Source organism: Simochromis diagramma, unplaced genomic scaffold (assembly GCF_900408965.1).
Source record: "Simochromis diagramma unplaced genomic scaffold, fSimDia1.1 OVJJ01000208.1, whole genome shotgun sequence".
Taxonomy (NCBI): domain Eukaryota; kingdom Metazoa; phylum Chordata; class Actinopteri; order Cichliformes; family Cichlidae; genus Simochromis; species Simochromis diagramma.
In genome coordinates this window covers 2311983-2328446 of record NW_024386789.1, presented here as the reverse complement: position 1 = coordinate 2328446, position 16464 = coordinate 2311983, and the positions used below count along the sequence as shown (strand labels likewise).

At 44.0% G+C, this 16464-nt stretch overlaps 1 protein-coding gene across 9 annotated transcripts in view; it reads left to right on the top strand.

Annotated features, from left to right (window-relative positions):
* raraa (retinoic acid receptor, alpha a) overlaps positions 1 to 16464 on the top strand; it is a 141704-nt gene that overhangs the window by 85892 nt on the left and 39348 nt on the right. Inside the window, exon 1 of one of the 9 annotated variants that reach the window (XM_040023322.1) lies at positions 7915 to 15909. The exons of the other annotated variants lie outside the window; for them this stretch is intronic. Coding sequence (XP_039879256.1) covers positions 15732 to 15909 — 178 coding nt within the window. The 5' untranslated portion in view covers positions 7915 to 15731. Of the gene's footprint in view, positions 1 to 7914; positions 15910 to 16464 lie in introns of those variants that run through there. 9 annotated transcript variants of the gene reach the window in all.

The window sequence follows — 16464 nt, the reverse complement described above, 5'->3', positions numbered from 1 at the left end:
GAAAGGTTGTTCTTATTGAGAATTGTAGGGGTAATTTTGTATGATGGAATAAACAACATGGATTTACTGGAGAATGTTTTTTCAAATTATTACTTGCTTAATAAAAGCTTCAAAAGCCCTTCAACCCAACTGCTCTTACGCTGTATGGGGAGAGAATAAACACAGAAATTCAGAGAAGTGCAGAACAGAACTTAGGAAAATAAAAACCCCAAAACCTTGAGCTCTATAGAAAAGAGACACTTTTATGTTTCTGGCTACAATAGGTCTCATTTTCTTTTATTATTAGATGAGTGAGATTTGAAAAAGTCAAAGTAAAACTCAGTTTTACTTCTGGCCAATCAGAACTGTAAATGGAAGAGTTATAAGAATAACAGTTCTAAAAACGTTCGTCCTTTTCTCTCCCAAATTCGACGGAACTGAAAGGACGCTCAAGTAGTCCTTAAGTGTAGTCATTGTACTTTTGGATGTGCTTTCTAAAAATGGATATTTTTTTTTCTTGCCAAAAAAGTACTATATTTAACAAGCAAAGCTAGTACTGCTTTTGTTACCATGCCAACATTTTTTTTCTTTCTTTTTTCTTCAGTCTCAGGTTTCTAATCAACCAAAATACAAACAAGAGTTTTAATCCCACTGATTTTTAGACCATGAGATGTTTGGCTTAAAGAACTGCAGTGACTGCAACATCCATATATCCGTATAGCGTAATAATGCTTAAACAGTGCACCGTATTCATTCTGTTGCCTGGTTTTTAAAGCAAGCGACCCAGATCTGCATGTCTTTATGTTGACACTTCATTCTTATCACTTTTTGCTCGAGCAGTTTTAAGCTGGTGGTTGAAAGCGTCGGGTGTTTGCCATTTTGCTTCCTGTTGCCTGTGTAAAAGTGGGGCAAAGTTGAGAGCAGCGTCATGAAGGTGATTTGAGTGTCACATGAATGCCACACTGATCTTTGTCTAATTATTCTTTCATGGGGTTGTTCAGTTGCGTTAGATGGTTTCAAATCAGAAGTGTAATTTGAGTTGAATGTTATTTTAAGTGCATTTATAAAAAGGCATTTTGTTATCTAAAATAAAAATAATAATAATAATGTGTACACACCAGAAATGTCTGAACAGGACTGAAAACAGGGAAAAAAAAAAAGAAATTACAGCAGGGAATAAAATCTGTATCTTTATATATATTATTTATAATTATTATATTAACACCTACAGTTTTAACAGAGCCTTGAGCCTGCGTTCCTTTTCTGTAAACAACAGGTAAGTGGAGTGTGCACTGTGTGCATGCAGGTATGTGGCTGTGAATGGTCGGTGTATGCAATACGGGTGCTTACAGACACAACAAAAGTGTGTGAATGTGTGTCCTTTTGAGTGTGCATGTCTGTCTGTGTGAGTGAGAGCTACATGCGTTTGTGTGTGTGTTAGCCATATTGTGTGGTTGTGCTTTGGAACAACAAAAATACCCTTGATGATGTGTCCCACTCAGCTCTTTTGCCAGATGACTGGGTTTTGGGCACACAGAGAGAGGATGGTGTCCATTGTTATCGGTTTGCTGGAATGATCGTGCACCTGCGTGGTGCTGATGGTGGGATTTGCTCCATCTGTGTGTGTGTGTGTGTGTGTGTGTGTGTGTGTGTGTGTGTGTGTGTGTGTGTGTGTGTGTGTGTGTGTGTGTGTGTTAATGGTATGCTTTAACATTTTGCTTTAGTTCGTTTTAAAAACGAAAATAAAATAACCTTTTAATTCATTCATGACTCATTTTAGAGTAATGAAAAAGTTATCAAAATTCCACTGAAGTGATTTGGAAAACTGATAAAATCTGCTTGGTCTGTGACTTTTGCACATACTCACAAGTATGTGCGTGTTGCTTAGTGGTTGGTGACCTGGCACGCTGAAGTCACCTATTGTTTGCACATATCTATTGATTCAGTCTCTTTAATTATCCACATACATCCGACTTTCTGTCCATTTACATCCTATGTACATCTGCATCCAACTCTTTGTGCGTTCACATGCAAACAGCACGCAGATCATTTGACCATTACTCGGTATCTGAACTGTGGCAGTGACACGTACGTGGCCGTCACTGGTGTCACACTCTGCCAAAGCCATGTTTAGCCTGCGCTGCTCTGGCTGACTGCCTGCATTTAATTGGATTTAAAATCTCCTCACATACAAAATCTTGAATAATCAGGCTCTGTCACAGCTTAAAGACCTCGTGGTACCTTATTATACTAACAGAGCACTTTGCTCTCAGACTGCGGGCTTACTTGTGGCTCCTAGAGTTTTCAAAAGTAGAACTGGAGACAGAGACTTAAGTTAGCAGGGCTCTATTCTGTGAAACCAAGTTTAGATTTGGTAGACAGACTTACTTCTCTACTTTTAAGAGTAGAATTAAAACTTTTCTTTTTGATAAAGTTTATAGTTGGGGCTGGATCAGTTAAACCTGAATCCTCTGCTACTCCTGCTGGAATAGGCTTAGGCTGCCACTCAGTTTGTTATGGGCTTCTTTATACATCTCTTTTCGCTCTGTGTGTATACACTACTGCTGTATTTAATTATTAACAATTATTAAATTCTGGCTCTCTCCCATCTGTGCCCTTTGTTCTATCTCTCGCTCCACATCCTGGCCTTCTCCCCCAACCGGTTGAAGCAGATGGCTGCCCCTCCCTGAGCCTGGTTCTGCCAGAGGTTTGTTCCTGTTAAAACGGAGTTTTTCCTTCCCACTGTACCCGCATGCTTGCTGATAGGGTTTCTGTGGTTACTGGGGTTTCATTCTAATATTATCGGATCTTAACTTACAATATAAAATGCCTTGAAGTGACTGTTGTTGTGAATTAATGGTACAAAAGTAATTGAATTGAAGATTAAATTCCGAGGTGTAGCAATTATCTCGGATCCAGGTCTGCAGGGTACTTTGTGCATGTGCGTGTTTAAAATGGAGAAAGAGAGAAGCTAGCTGGTCAACGTGCTTAATCGCTTATGAATTAGTTTTTGTAAATGCAAAGAGTATGTGTGGAGTGATATTTAGTTTATAAATTTATGTTTGTATATACGTTTGTGCACCACTTTGTGAAGCTGTGTACATTTTCAGGTGTATGGATGCACATACATGCTCTGCGGTGGACTGATTGCGCATACACCTGTCTGATCAAAAGCTCAAACAGGCTTGAGAGCGTGCGTGATCTCATTTGACTGCTATACGTGTACGGCACTCTCATGCTCCTTCGTACCAACAGGGTTATTTTATGTGAATTTTATTTAGGACAGATGAATGTCAGCAGATCCATTATCCTTTATCTGAACTCCCTAGAGGAGAGGGTGAGATGGGGCGGGATACAGATGGTTCGACGGATAGGACGTTAGTGTCCTGTGACACTCTCGTTAACTGTCACTTTTTGTCCTTTATGAATTATTCACACTATATTTTTTTCTTCACTTCATACTCGCGATCTCCTCCACCATCTACACACTCAGACACACACACAGAAATATACACATACATATGTGCGGAACTGTCAAAAAACACATTTCTCTGTTTTTTTTTTCCCAATACAATAGTTCAGTATAAACAGAAAGCCCCAACTCCATAGGGATGTGCTTTTCTCTGCTTGTGTTTTTGTGTTGTTTTGGATTTTACGGTCCCATGTGGATACCAATTTGCATAGTTCTCTGGCTGTGCATAGATAATTCTGGGAATTCAACCACCACAGAGCATATAGAAATGCACTTGCTTGGACTCCTCCTCATAGCCTGAAGCTGGTGCTGCTGTGTGTAATGCTGGTTGCTTGAAAATGGTAACAACGGCACCGTTCACCAAAAAGAGAAATAAGCAAACAATGGCTTCAGTGAATAGTTCCGATTGTTTTTGTTTGTTTGTTTTCTGTTGTTGTCTCACGTCACTTCTCAGAAGTTTTCCAGATATTTTATTTTTTGCCCTTTTCAAGTCACTGCAGACTAAGAACACTATCATACTGAGGCCTGACCTTGAGAATGGATGTAGCACGAGTGATGCGCAAAGGATTTTGAGCTGTTTATTGGGACATCTCGGGCAGAGAGCTGTGGACACATTGGATAAACACTCATTGACACAAGTGCATTGACAAGTGCTCTTGGAGGCTGGGATATACGTGCAGATGTAGAAACAATAACACTGAACAGTGCGCAACAGTGCAGTATGATAGAAATTGAACCGGAGGATACGCAAATGACACAATGACTAAACCACCATCAGAGTACATTTGGCAACTCTTACAACACAAACTCTGCTCACGCACAAAAAAAAATGTGTTTGAGTATCAGAAATATGGATGTCAACCATTTTGAAATAGAGGGAAGTTGCTTGATAGCGGGGAAGTGTAGAAACCATCGGTCTTTACTGTCAGCGCTTGTATCTTTTTGACATCACTTACTGTATTTTGCCGTCACCACTGTTGTAACAATTATCAGCACTTGTTTCAAAATCTGTTACAAAATGCTTTCGGGTTATCCACACAGGAGATCACAGCTACACTTTGCCCTGATGAGCCGAGCAGCAACACTTCAGGAATCAGTTTAGTCGTTAAGGGCAGAAGATTGATACCACTGTGGAGAAGCAGGAGGAGGGGAGAGGATGGAGGACATGGAGCGGCACCTCCCATGACAGATGCTTGGTTGAATTAGACCCACCACTCACACAATCCAAAGACATAGCAGCAGTGTGAGATTATTTACTCTGAACTCCTTACCATCTTCAATTGAACAGATAATATATTAATATTTTTAAGGGTTAAAATGTGGAAGAGGCAACCGTTAGCATCCAGGCCTCAGAGAGCCTCAGAGAGCATCGGTGCATGCATAGTTAGATTTAGATACAGATGATCACAGAGGTGGAAAAAAAATATAATGAATGACTTTGAAACAGCACAGGTTAATAACAAACATTTTCTTAGGCTTATACCATAAGTTTTTTTACACCCCCCCCCCCCCCTTCATTTATTACTTTATTCAATATATTCAATAAGAACACTTTTCAATCAATCTTGTCTCGATCGTGACCTTTATCTGCTTTAAAAGCTGTATTGATGAAGATAATGTTGCAGACCACGATGCTGTATGGAGAGAAAGGGGAGGGGAAGAGCATGATGAATGATCCGTCCATGGAGAGAGGGAGATAGAAAGAACCGGGCTGTTTGCCAAGTAGGTTAAAGGTTTTGCTGTCGATGTCTGCTCGGTTACATGGAAACTGTTCCAGATAAACACACAAATGTGGAGCGCGCACACCTTTGGTCAAATACAGTCTAGACAACCCAATGCTCGACCGTGTGCTAACAGAAATATACGCCATCTTCTTCTTTTCTTTTTTTTTTCCCTTCTGTTTTTTTTTGACATTTCCAACTGATTTATATTCAGTTCAATCTGTATGATTTGTATTTACATGCTACCATATCACCATACCACAACACAAGTCACCACAGAACCTTTTACACAGACCTTTTGCTTTTTACTCTAAAAATGAGGACGCAGCACGCTCCTAATCAAGCGAGACGCAGCCTGCGCACCATCTCGTCTGGCCCACAATGTCCTGAAAGGAAAGCAAAACAACTGCCCCAAAATCAATAAGATGGAGCATTATGCTACGAGATCCTGAGATGAATGCGTGCAGTTGGTATACTGCTGTTTAACTCGATTTCAGTGTAATGTGCTTCTGCAGTGACCTTGACTGATTTAAAGAAAAAAATGGTGACGTGACACCTACACAGGTCCACACTTTGCATAGTGTGGTCTCCCTACACATGAAAGACTAAAACCTAAGTAATCTGTGAGAAAGCAAAGATGTACCTAGTTTATTTAGCAACAGCAAAGTTGACAAGCGTGCCTGTGATGTCTCTCCAGGTTATACAATAATAACAAAAACCGAATAGAATGAGTGGAATACAGCAAACGAGTTGATCCGGAGAGAGGGTAGCGAAGTGAATATTGACAGGTTCTGGTGGATGATTTTGTTAGCTGCTGATGAGCTCTGACACGACAGGCCTCCCAGCAGCCTCTGGCACTCCTGTTCTCACCTCCACACATGAGCAAGCTCATCTGTGAACTCCCCCTCCACCTTTTTACACATTTAACTGTGCCACTTTTTTTTTTCCCCGATTAAACATGCAAACACTGATACACACACACACACACACACACACACACACACACACACACACACACACACACACACACACACACACACTGAAGCTCACACACAGACAGATGCACAAGGATCTACACTTTCTTACATCGTCACTGAAGCTTAGCCTTTACTTTTTTTTTTGTAAGTCAGGGCTGTTGGCAGCTAAGATGGAAAGATGGGAGACTGCAGAGAGAGAGAGAGAGCGAGAGAAGGGGGGTAGAATAGGGCTCTCCATCATGCTGTCAGTAAGGTGCAGCTTTAGCCTTAGCAAGGAATATAGAGTGTTTTTAAAAGGTGCTGCGAGGTGCAGCAAAGATGAGTCGGATAAATGACTTCTCTTTTTTATTCAAAGAGCCCAGTGAAGCCCACAGGGTTGCTCCGTTTGGGTGGGTGTGTGTGTGTGTGTGTGGGGGGGGGAGACAAGGAGTGTGTGTATGAAGTGGAGAAAGTGTCACAGTGTGCATGCTTGAAAATGTGTGCAAAACTCAGACTTGTGTGACGGCCGGCTGATGTTTTTGTTACTTTCTGACATTATAACTTATTATGGGGGTTTTTTTTGTTTTGTTTTCTCTTGGCTGTTGCTCTACGCCCTTTTAAACCACTGACTGGGAAAAGTAATGTAGTGTAGCCGGGGCATGTAAGGTGGAACAATGGCTCAAAAATATTGAATAAGGAGTGAAAGGGAGCTGGGGTTTGAATGACAATGGGTCAGAGCTGGCGGTGAGGACAGATGATGTGGGGTGGGGGGAAGATGGTCCAGATTGATGACAGATCTCCGCTGGTTAAATATTATCAGGCTGCTTTTTTTCTTCTTCTTTTTTTTAATCTATCAACACCCCCTCCTCCTGTCCTGGTATCACACAGAGAATAGCAAGATGTGGTCAGCTAATGATCTGCCCTTCTGAGCCATTCACTTTTTGTATTAGCCTATTTACTTACTTTAGAGACACTCCCCCCTCTCTATGGGTTCACAACACAGATGGTTTGGGTAGCCATAGCGACTGCCATTGGATGCCATCAGTCCAAAGCCAGTCTGTGCTCTTCTTCTTCTTCTCCTTTTTTTTTTTTTTTAATCACAGGCAGGCCCAACTGCAAAGGCAGCTCATTTCAAGAAATTTTTCTTCAGCGTGAATGAATAGAAAGAAATTAGCAGTGCCTCTACCCTGACTTTCTCACAGATCTGTTCATTTTTTTAAAAAGGTTCCTCCTCTCTATTACGGTCACATTTCACTAGGATTGCAATGCTATGCGCAACCGAGTGAAGCAAAAGCACAAAAGTTTCTCTGTGCTGACAGATGCAAATGCATTTTTTTAAACATATGATAAGCCATGTGATGTTAGTTTTGCTTTCACTAGTTCCCTTTTTTCCCCACCTCAATGTTTGTGCACCTAAATGCCAAGGGTAGGACGAGCCAATGTCTGAGGGCAAAAGGTTTTCCACTGATATCTGTTTCACGTGGCAGTTGTGTGAGAATGACGCAGCTCTATTCTACTCCCTGGGGCTACGATGAGTAAACCTTTTGACTGCAGTAACAACCCCACGTACAGTGAATATCTTTGAAGCTGACCCATATGTGTACCTCTGGGATTTGTGGCTAAATGTGGCTGCCTTTCATCCAGTTAACTCCTCTGTTTCTTACACACACACACACATATATATATATATATATATATATATATATATATATATATATATATATATATATATATATATATATATATATATATATATATATATATATATATATATATATATATATATGCGCGCGCACAGATGTCATAGAGCAGGGGAGAAGTGTGTGGTGGACATTTACAGAGTGGGTGAGCAATGGCAGGGAAAGGAGTGTAGCTGCTCAGTCTACTTTCACTGCACCCCATTCTTTTGAAACGCTGATGACTCCCTCTCCGCTCATCGCTCTGCTCACTTCTCATCTAATGTGCCGGAGTCATCCATTCCATTAACCCTCCTCCTCCTTGCCTTCCCAAGTTAGAATGAGGCAGATCCCCAACCCCCCATCCCCTCTTTCTCTCTCCCCCCACCTCTCTGTAAAAGGCAGGCCAGCAGGGGCCACGGCGGTGATGACGGCAAGGGGCATTTTTCATGCTCTGAGCCGCTCTCCCGAGGGCCTTTGTTGTCCCCACCAGCTCCCAACTTTGCTGGGTAAGCTGAGGATTTCACACGTTTCATCAACATCCAAATTAGATCGGCACTTTTTGAACATTTCATATCATTTGGCAGAGTTGTGCACAGACACGGACATGCATACAAGCATTAGAAAACAGGTTGCAGCGAGAAAGGGCGCCCAGAAGAGAGAGAGGGCAGTCAACTTTTATGAGAGAGCGAGCACAGGATTAGAGCTGTATCGCAAATAACTCCCAGCCCACTCCACACACTGCAGACTGTGGTTTCAGTGAGTGTTGACTACACATTTGGCCTGCAGTTGTCCAACCTTTTGTGCAGGTCGTGGCACACATTCAGCCTTTGTGCAACAAGCACAACAATTGGTGTGCCCTGTCTGTACTGGTGTTAGGGGCACTGCTGAAGCGGAGGTCAGTCACCGAGGCATCATAATGCTTTGGGCTGGGCACAACAAGAATGAGGGCAATCCACTTAAAGTGAACCACTAACCCCCTCCCACCACCACCACCTCCCATATCCCCTCCAGGCCACCACGAGCATCACACTTCTGAATAGAAAACAGGAAATTGGTCCTCTGTAGCACTTCAAATCCTGAAGTGTGAGAGAGAAGGCACCAAGAGGGAGTGGGGAAAATACTTAGATCTCTAAAAGAAAGAGATGAAATGCTTTCAACCAGAAAAGCAGACAGCATGGTCATAATCAAAAACTTGAAAGAGATGCAGAACATGCTTGCTTCCCCCCCCCCCCCCCTTTTATCAGTACATCTCTAGTTTTTGAGAGCTCTGATTTAAGACCACGAGATGGGAAAACCTGGATTCAGGAAATGCAGACTTGGATAAATGAGTGTAGCTTGAGTTGTAATTGCATCAGTAATGCCAGTTTCTGAGTGAGCTTTGGCAGAGCAGAGAGATTATTCTTCCAGCTTCCTGCTTCCTTGCCTTTTGACTCTCCCTCTGCGCTTTCTTGCAAGAGCTCATCTCCTTTCTGTAACTTCCTTATAATATACTTCGCCTGCTTCTCACAGTTTAGTTAATTAGTCAGCAGCTGCAGGTAAAATATGAGTATAGAAGGATGTCATCCAGGAACGTGTATGCAAAAGCAAAAGCAAGGGATCCATTGCAGGGAGCACTGTCAAAATGAGCTAAACATTAAATTTGCAATTAATTTCCAATCTGTGTAATTGATTACTGTAATTAACACAGCCGTCAACCACCGCGTAGCTTTGAGAGTGAAGTTATTGGAACTAGCCGAGGTGGAACTAACCAATGGCAATCAACTAAAGCGCTGGGCTGTAAACATCTGAAGTTTTTCACTTTCGGGAGTCTATGGGGACTGGGACTTGCTTCAACTCTGTTGGCTTCACTTTTCAGCCCTGGAGGTTGATAGCTTGGTAGCAACGTGTCGGGACCAGTCCAGACAATATACCATACGGGTATGATGACTCTGCTGACAGGCGCACATAATTTCAAATCAGGATAATGATTATCAAGTCTCAGTCAAGGTTTGGTTACAGTTTGGTTTCTCTGCAATGGTTTCTCTGTGATTAATCATGGTTAATGTGTGAATAAACACTTTTTTTGTAATTGATAATCAACAAAACTTATAAATTTGCCAACAAAACTTCAGGAGGAATTTGGCCATATTTTTTTTCCTTGTTTTTCTCGTTTTCTTGCTCTCTTTGTTGTTCCTTGTTTCTGTGCTTTATTCTCTCTTCTTCTTGTCCTTTTTTTTTCTCTAAATAGAATTAGCCAGTATCCGTCTGTATGCACTAAAACATCTCCCCGTCTCTGACATCTAATGGAGGCCATTCCAAGTCTTGGATGACTGATATTGAGATATCCTTCCTCCAGGGTAACATCCATAGCAATTTTCTCTTGATTTGCTGAGTGATGGACTTGGTGCAAAGCAACATAGACCTAATGATCGTTGAGGAGATGGCTCTCTAACTCAAGGCTGTAGAGTGTGGACAATTACAAGCTATACAATAAGCTACGTCGCTTACCTCCTCTCTCTCTCTCTTTCTCGTTCTCTTCCTCTGCTGAAGTATTTCCAGAATGCCGCCGGCCACGATAGATTTATGAGTCGGCCATACTTTGGTAAACACCGATGGTGGGCAGCTTTGTCCTCCCCCCTCTGTGATATAGTGAAGGTCCCCCATAAAAAATGGGAAAACCAGGTTACGGCCACCATAGAGCTGGGCTGAACAATAAAAGGCTTTATGGGCAGATATATGCCTGTACCATAAATGCTGGAATCTGCTGTTGGAAGGACATTAAAGGGATAATGACTGGGGGGGGCTAAGAGGGTCCTTTTAGAAAAGACACTCTTTCTCTCACACACACACACACACACACACACACACACACACACACACACACACACACACACAGGATGGCAAAGCACCAAGGCTGAGATCTATAGACCAGTTTAACTTTAGGTCAAGGTTTGTGTGCGTTCATGCGTGCGCATGCGTGTGTATGTGTTTCCATTAGATTGACAGAGGGAGGTGGAAGTGATACAGTTGTTCATTGATAACTGGAGCTTGTTCTCACATTGGAGGGTCGGGCCCTCATTACGCACTGGCTCAATGTCAGGGAGCACAGCTGCTGGGTTTGGCTGGTGCTGCCTGTACAGGCTGCACAAAACCAGCTGTGCAAACAAACACACACACGGAAACTGTAAAGGCAGTAAGGGGAACGGAGTGGTAACAGACGGGCCACGGAGGTTCAGGTAGACTTGAAAGCAAACATGCGTAAACCCACACAGGTATGCACGCCAAAGATGTGATTCTAGTTGGAGAGTGACAGGAGGAAGTGGTTGCCAGGGCTATGCTAGTGATAGGGGTGGGGTGGGATTACGGTGCTGATCAGTCGTGGGATAATGCTGACATACAGAGAGCCCGTTTTGTCTCACAGTGTGACAGAGACCTGAACAGACTCGATCACTATCTTGCCGTCTCAAATTAGGACACATTTCAACTCCTTAAAGTGCTTCTTCTCTGAATTCTCCACCGCTGTGCTGCTTTATTAGGCCGCTGGGAAGATTTAAGAAAGATAGAAACCTTTGCCGAGGCTTGCCCCAACTTCTTTATCGTCTGGGCATTAGCCATCTGCTGGCACATGTGCAGGAGTGCTTTGGGGGAGGTGAGCCATGAGTGCCTGTGTTTGTGTAGTAGCCACTAAGGCAGACAGGAACTCTAAAATTAGGCCCAGGCCATTCTAACTGGAACATTTCTGGCCTTATCGTGTCAAGAGATGGCTATTACCCAAGCCGACTGTTGTCTGAGCGATACGGCAGGTCTGGTTGGTTTTTTCTTTTTTTTTTTTTTTTTTGTTTGTTTTGCCTGTTTAGTGTCTCTAGGCAGCCAGAGCTCAGCAGACTTTTCCATGACATTGAGACAATTTGATTCTGTTTTGATTTGACCATCATGTTCAATAAAGAGCACATTGTGCAGGAAGTGTTCGTTAGTCACAGAGGACAGAAATGATCTCCAGAGTGAAGGTAGCAACACAAGAGCCAAGGGCTGATTGCAGATGTAAGTGGATCGTCTCCAGAAACAGAAATTCTCACTCATGCTCTAAAGAAGGATACTGCTGAGTCCACTTTGTGCACTTACACAGGACTTGTGCTCCCCCCCACTATTGCCGTGCGCCATAATCCAAATGACAAAACAACCTATTGTTTGTTCTAACCTGTCTGCCCATCTCCTTGGGGAAGGAATGGCAAGGCGTGCACTTTTTACAGCTTCCCAGTGCCCCTGATTGGACTCAGAAAGAAGGAAAGTGGGGGCAGTAAAAATAGTTTGACACCCTCAAGGTCCAGCCAGCAATCTCCTCTTCTCTCTTAGCCCATAAAACTCTTTGAATTCTCTCCTAAACCCCCCCCCCTATTTCTCTCTCTCTAATTCTTCACCAGACTCTCACTTGCAGCTTTGCTTCAGATCAAGGTTGTTATGTTTGCCGCTCGTGGTGTCTCCCTATTATTTTCAGTTGCATAACTCTTTCTGCAAGGCCCCTGCGTCTGAATGCAGCTTTGATCAGGTCCGTGCATCGGTTTGGAGTGGGCACTTCACGCACCCCCACTTTGAAGCCCGAGCGACGAATCTGAGACTGGGTCCTCAGCGTCAACTTAGGGGATCGAGGCACAATCTCATTCTCTCTGGCTTTCCAGTGCCAAAGTACTTTTCCATGTTCTCAGGAGTGTGGCGCTTGTTGATGCTGGAACAAGAACAGCCACTTGAACTGGTGTGTGTTGATGTGGGCTGAAACCTGTGTGTGTGTGCGTGCCTCTCGTCCCTCTCCCTCTTTAACTTACCACTCTTACTTCTGCTGTTGTGGTACCAGCCGTCAAGTGTATGTCCTGGCTCTTATATTTTGACTTTGCATGTGAGAGTGACATATTACATATTATTACTGGGAATAAAAACCAGCCCTAATTTTTCCACTAATGCAGTGTAACACACTCAATTCTCCAACTGTGTACTCAGAGGAGTCCGCTGTTCCAATATCACCTTCTCCTGTGAAAATTGCCACATGTATTTACTCTTAGCCACTTGGATATATTCAGTTCTTTTTTTTTTTTTTTTTTTTTTGACTTAATGGAGTTCCTCTTTTCGCTACAAATAAAAAGCTGTGGGAAAAGGACTGTATGTCAGCCTAATCTTGTATTCTCCCCTCTCTTAATAAGTAATGATCAGCAGTCTGTTATCTCTCAGCTTGTTTTATGCAATCATGGGGTATTACCCAGGGATGAATGCTCCCTCTTCAGAGAGGAAAACAGAGCCTGGAAAATTAGCATTTTCTGACAGCCATTACTCACTGGGCTAATCCTGTCAAGGAATGTGTGGCTGCGCTATCAATGCAGGCGAGGGGTCGCCATGGCCCAGGCCTGCACATCGGCTCTTATCAGGCAGGGTAAACACACTAGGGGCCTGCATTAAATAAGTGTCACAGTCACTGGAGGCGGAGCAAGCCGAGCCCCCCTGCCAGTGTGCAGATAATCCCTTTCAAAAAAAAAAACAAAAAAACATGCTGGTCAGACCCAGCTGTGGCCTGTGGCTCAGGTGTAGGGAAAGTGGGGGAGGAGAGGTATTGTCTCGGCTGTGGTGTAGGTTACAATACAAGCCACTCAGGGTTTTTTGGCCGTGCTTGTGTTTGCGCAGATACATTTCACAAGATCGGGTATCAGATGTTCACTGTCCAACCAGGCAGTTTTGGAAAAGCTTTGCGTCCACATCGAGATACCAAAACGGCTCGGAAAGTGTCCTCCTATGTTCTCGACTTTGTCAGGGACGTCCCACTGAGTTATGAAACGGGCAGAATTTGCTCTGTGTGTTTCGAACGTTACATTTCTGCTTTTACATTGTTAAGGTTAAAAAAAAAAACCCACACAGTTTTGTATGTTGGTGCCTGGCCTTAATCTCTACTATTATGCATGCACAGACAATTTGGGCCAGCAGCTGTCCTCCAGATCACATGACAATCACAAAATTACAGGCTGGGATTTCTGAAGCACATAAGGGGAAAAAGGCAAAACATGAGAAGTTTGGATGCACTCACGGAGATACAAACTTCATTGCCACTATATTTTATCAGCACTGATATTAGCGTCAGCTGACTGTTAAAACTGCTTTTATAGTGTGAGTTTTTGCTATGCCTCATGGATGACACAGCTGCAGGGTTTGCTTAATAAGCTGGAACAATGTTACCTGGAATGTTGCGGTATAAAGGCAGCAACTCCGAAAACAACTTCCTGGACTTCTTCTAGCTGTAACTAAACTGTGAGGGAGGAAAGAAAAAGTTAAGCGCCCTGCTACTATGACTGGGTGACTTTGTCACTTTTTATCCTTGTGTGTGCTGTGTGAACCGAGGCGCCTCTCTGGGCAGCACCAGAGGAAAAGTGTAATGGTGTTACACTGGGTATACAAGGTGGGAAACCTTGAATAATGTGGGGATGAGAGCAAGCCAGAGATCCGAGTCAGCCAGTGGGTCACCAGAAGGTGAGGCTGCCTACTTGCCTGGGTTCAGGAAAAGTTCAGCCGCATAGCATTAGGCAAATTAGGGAGACCGCGGCCGGGGGAGAAGAAAATCGGGAGGGTTAGGGACTGATGAGGGGAAAGGGTCAAATTAGTTGGAAGGAGGAGCCCAGTAAAGAGTGAGAACATAAACGGGGACTTCCAGGAAAAAAAGAAACAAGAGAGTTAGATTGTGTTATAGCAGCGGCTGCTATAACACAATCACTCTGTAAAGACACGCAAGACTAATTACTGAGCTTATATAACTTAATCATGTCCTCAAATACTTTCCTATTTAAAGCCCTCGCTGCTCAGTTTGACGGCGGCCGGCGGGCTCACCCCCCAAAAAGAAACACTCCCGCAGTGCCCGTGTTTCGGGAGAGGGAGATCCGTGGTGACGTCCCTGAAGGGGTTAAAGAAGGGGCGGAGCAACGCATGAAAGGCACCGAGGGGAAGCAGGAGAGAGAGGGGGGGAAGGAGAGAGAGAAAGAGCCGAGTGGAGGTGGAGCCAAAGCTCTCAGCTGCTGTGCCTTGTCACATTTCTGCAGAACATGATAGCCGCACGGTTTGGTGTGGGAATGGTTTTAGGCTTCTCTTCCCCGAATACAAAACAAGGCGGCGCTGCGCGTTTTAACGGGAGCCTGGATGTTGGAGAGCAGGGTCTGACGGAGGGAAGCGGCCGCTCGTTGTAGTGCAACAGAGTCTGCGAGGCTGGGGGGAGGAGGAGGAGGAGGAGGGGGGACTGGTTCGTTTTACGGAGCTGACAGGAGTCCACCCACGACGGGCGCAAACGGGACAACCGACCGTAACCCAAAAGGACAAACTGCAACTCTGCGGAATTCCCTCTCCTAATATTTGCGCCTGCAACACATTCCCAAATCTCCCTGCGCTGTCCACGCAGACTTTGGAGATTTGTGTTGTATTTATTTAAAGATTTTTTTGGACTGGGGGTTGGATTTATTCTTTGTCGTGTGGATACAGCCTCATATGTTGCTCTGTTTGAGCAGCGCCGTAAAGACAGACACCTTCTGTTGAAGTTATTCGGCTCGTCCCCGATTTTTTTTTTTTCCTTTTTCTTTTTTCCTTTTATTGTATTTCTGTTGTCGAGTTTCTTACCTCGGACACAACGCAGACTGCTCTTTGAGATTATGTTTTCATATCCGATCAGGCGCATTCGGACACCGATTCATCCATCGGTCTGGTTTTCGATCTTCACATTGCCGTGAGAAGATGCCAAATGTTCCGATGTCCCTGCTGTGTTTGGATTTACCACTTTCCCCTCGATTTTAATGCAGTTTCCCCCCCTCCGTTCGGCACCGCTGCTGGTGGCGAGCTGAAAACCAACCCCTCACAAACAATTCGGGTTTTTTGTTTTTGTTTTTTGCCCTCTTGCTAATATTTCCCCCCTGCCGTCGCCCTGCTTCATATGATGTATGAGAGTGTGGACGTTGTGGGACTGAATCCCAGCCCGAACCCGTTTTTAATGATGGATTACTACAACCAGAGCAGAGGATGCTTGATCCCGGAGAAAGGACTGGTGCCCGGGGCGCCCCATCCGTACAGCACGTCCATCAGGAACCAGCACTGGAACGGCTCCAATCACTGTAGGTGCTTTTTTTTTTTTTTTTTTTTTAAACACCCCCCTCCCCTTCATCTCACTAATTGGTGAAGTTGAACCCTCCCTGTTAGTGTGTGTGCATAATAATCACCATATTTCCTATTCTGGGCTTCCCAGCACACGCCGGTCGCATGTGAAACGATCATTTGAAGGCCTTTTTATTCTGGAGTTACCACTTCAATTATTTAAACCCCACAATATGTGCTCAACAGCGCTGCACGTTATCACAATCAGTAAGCCGTCAATGCTGCAACAGGCCTATATATATTTGACCCACTTTCGTCTCTCTCGTTTCTTTCTGAGCGTTCGCTCAGGTTTGGGGTTTTTCCCTCCTTCTCTTTCCTGCCAGTCTGTTTGCGCTCTGATCCAGGCCACGCTACCCGAAGCTTTTGCGTTCCTGAAATCTGCACTTAATGCAAACCAGGTTTGTGCAAGCGATGCCAGCGTTAATCAGATCAAACTTTCATGCCAGTGTTATCCCCGGGTCCTCTGGTAATCTGGGAAGCTGTACCCACAGGCCAAAGTTCCTCAGCAGCAGCAC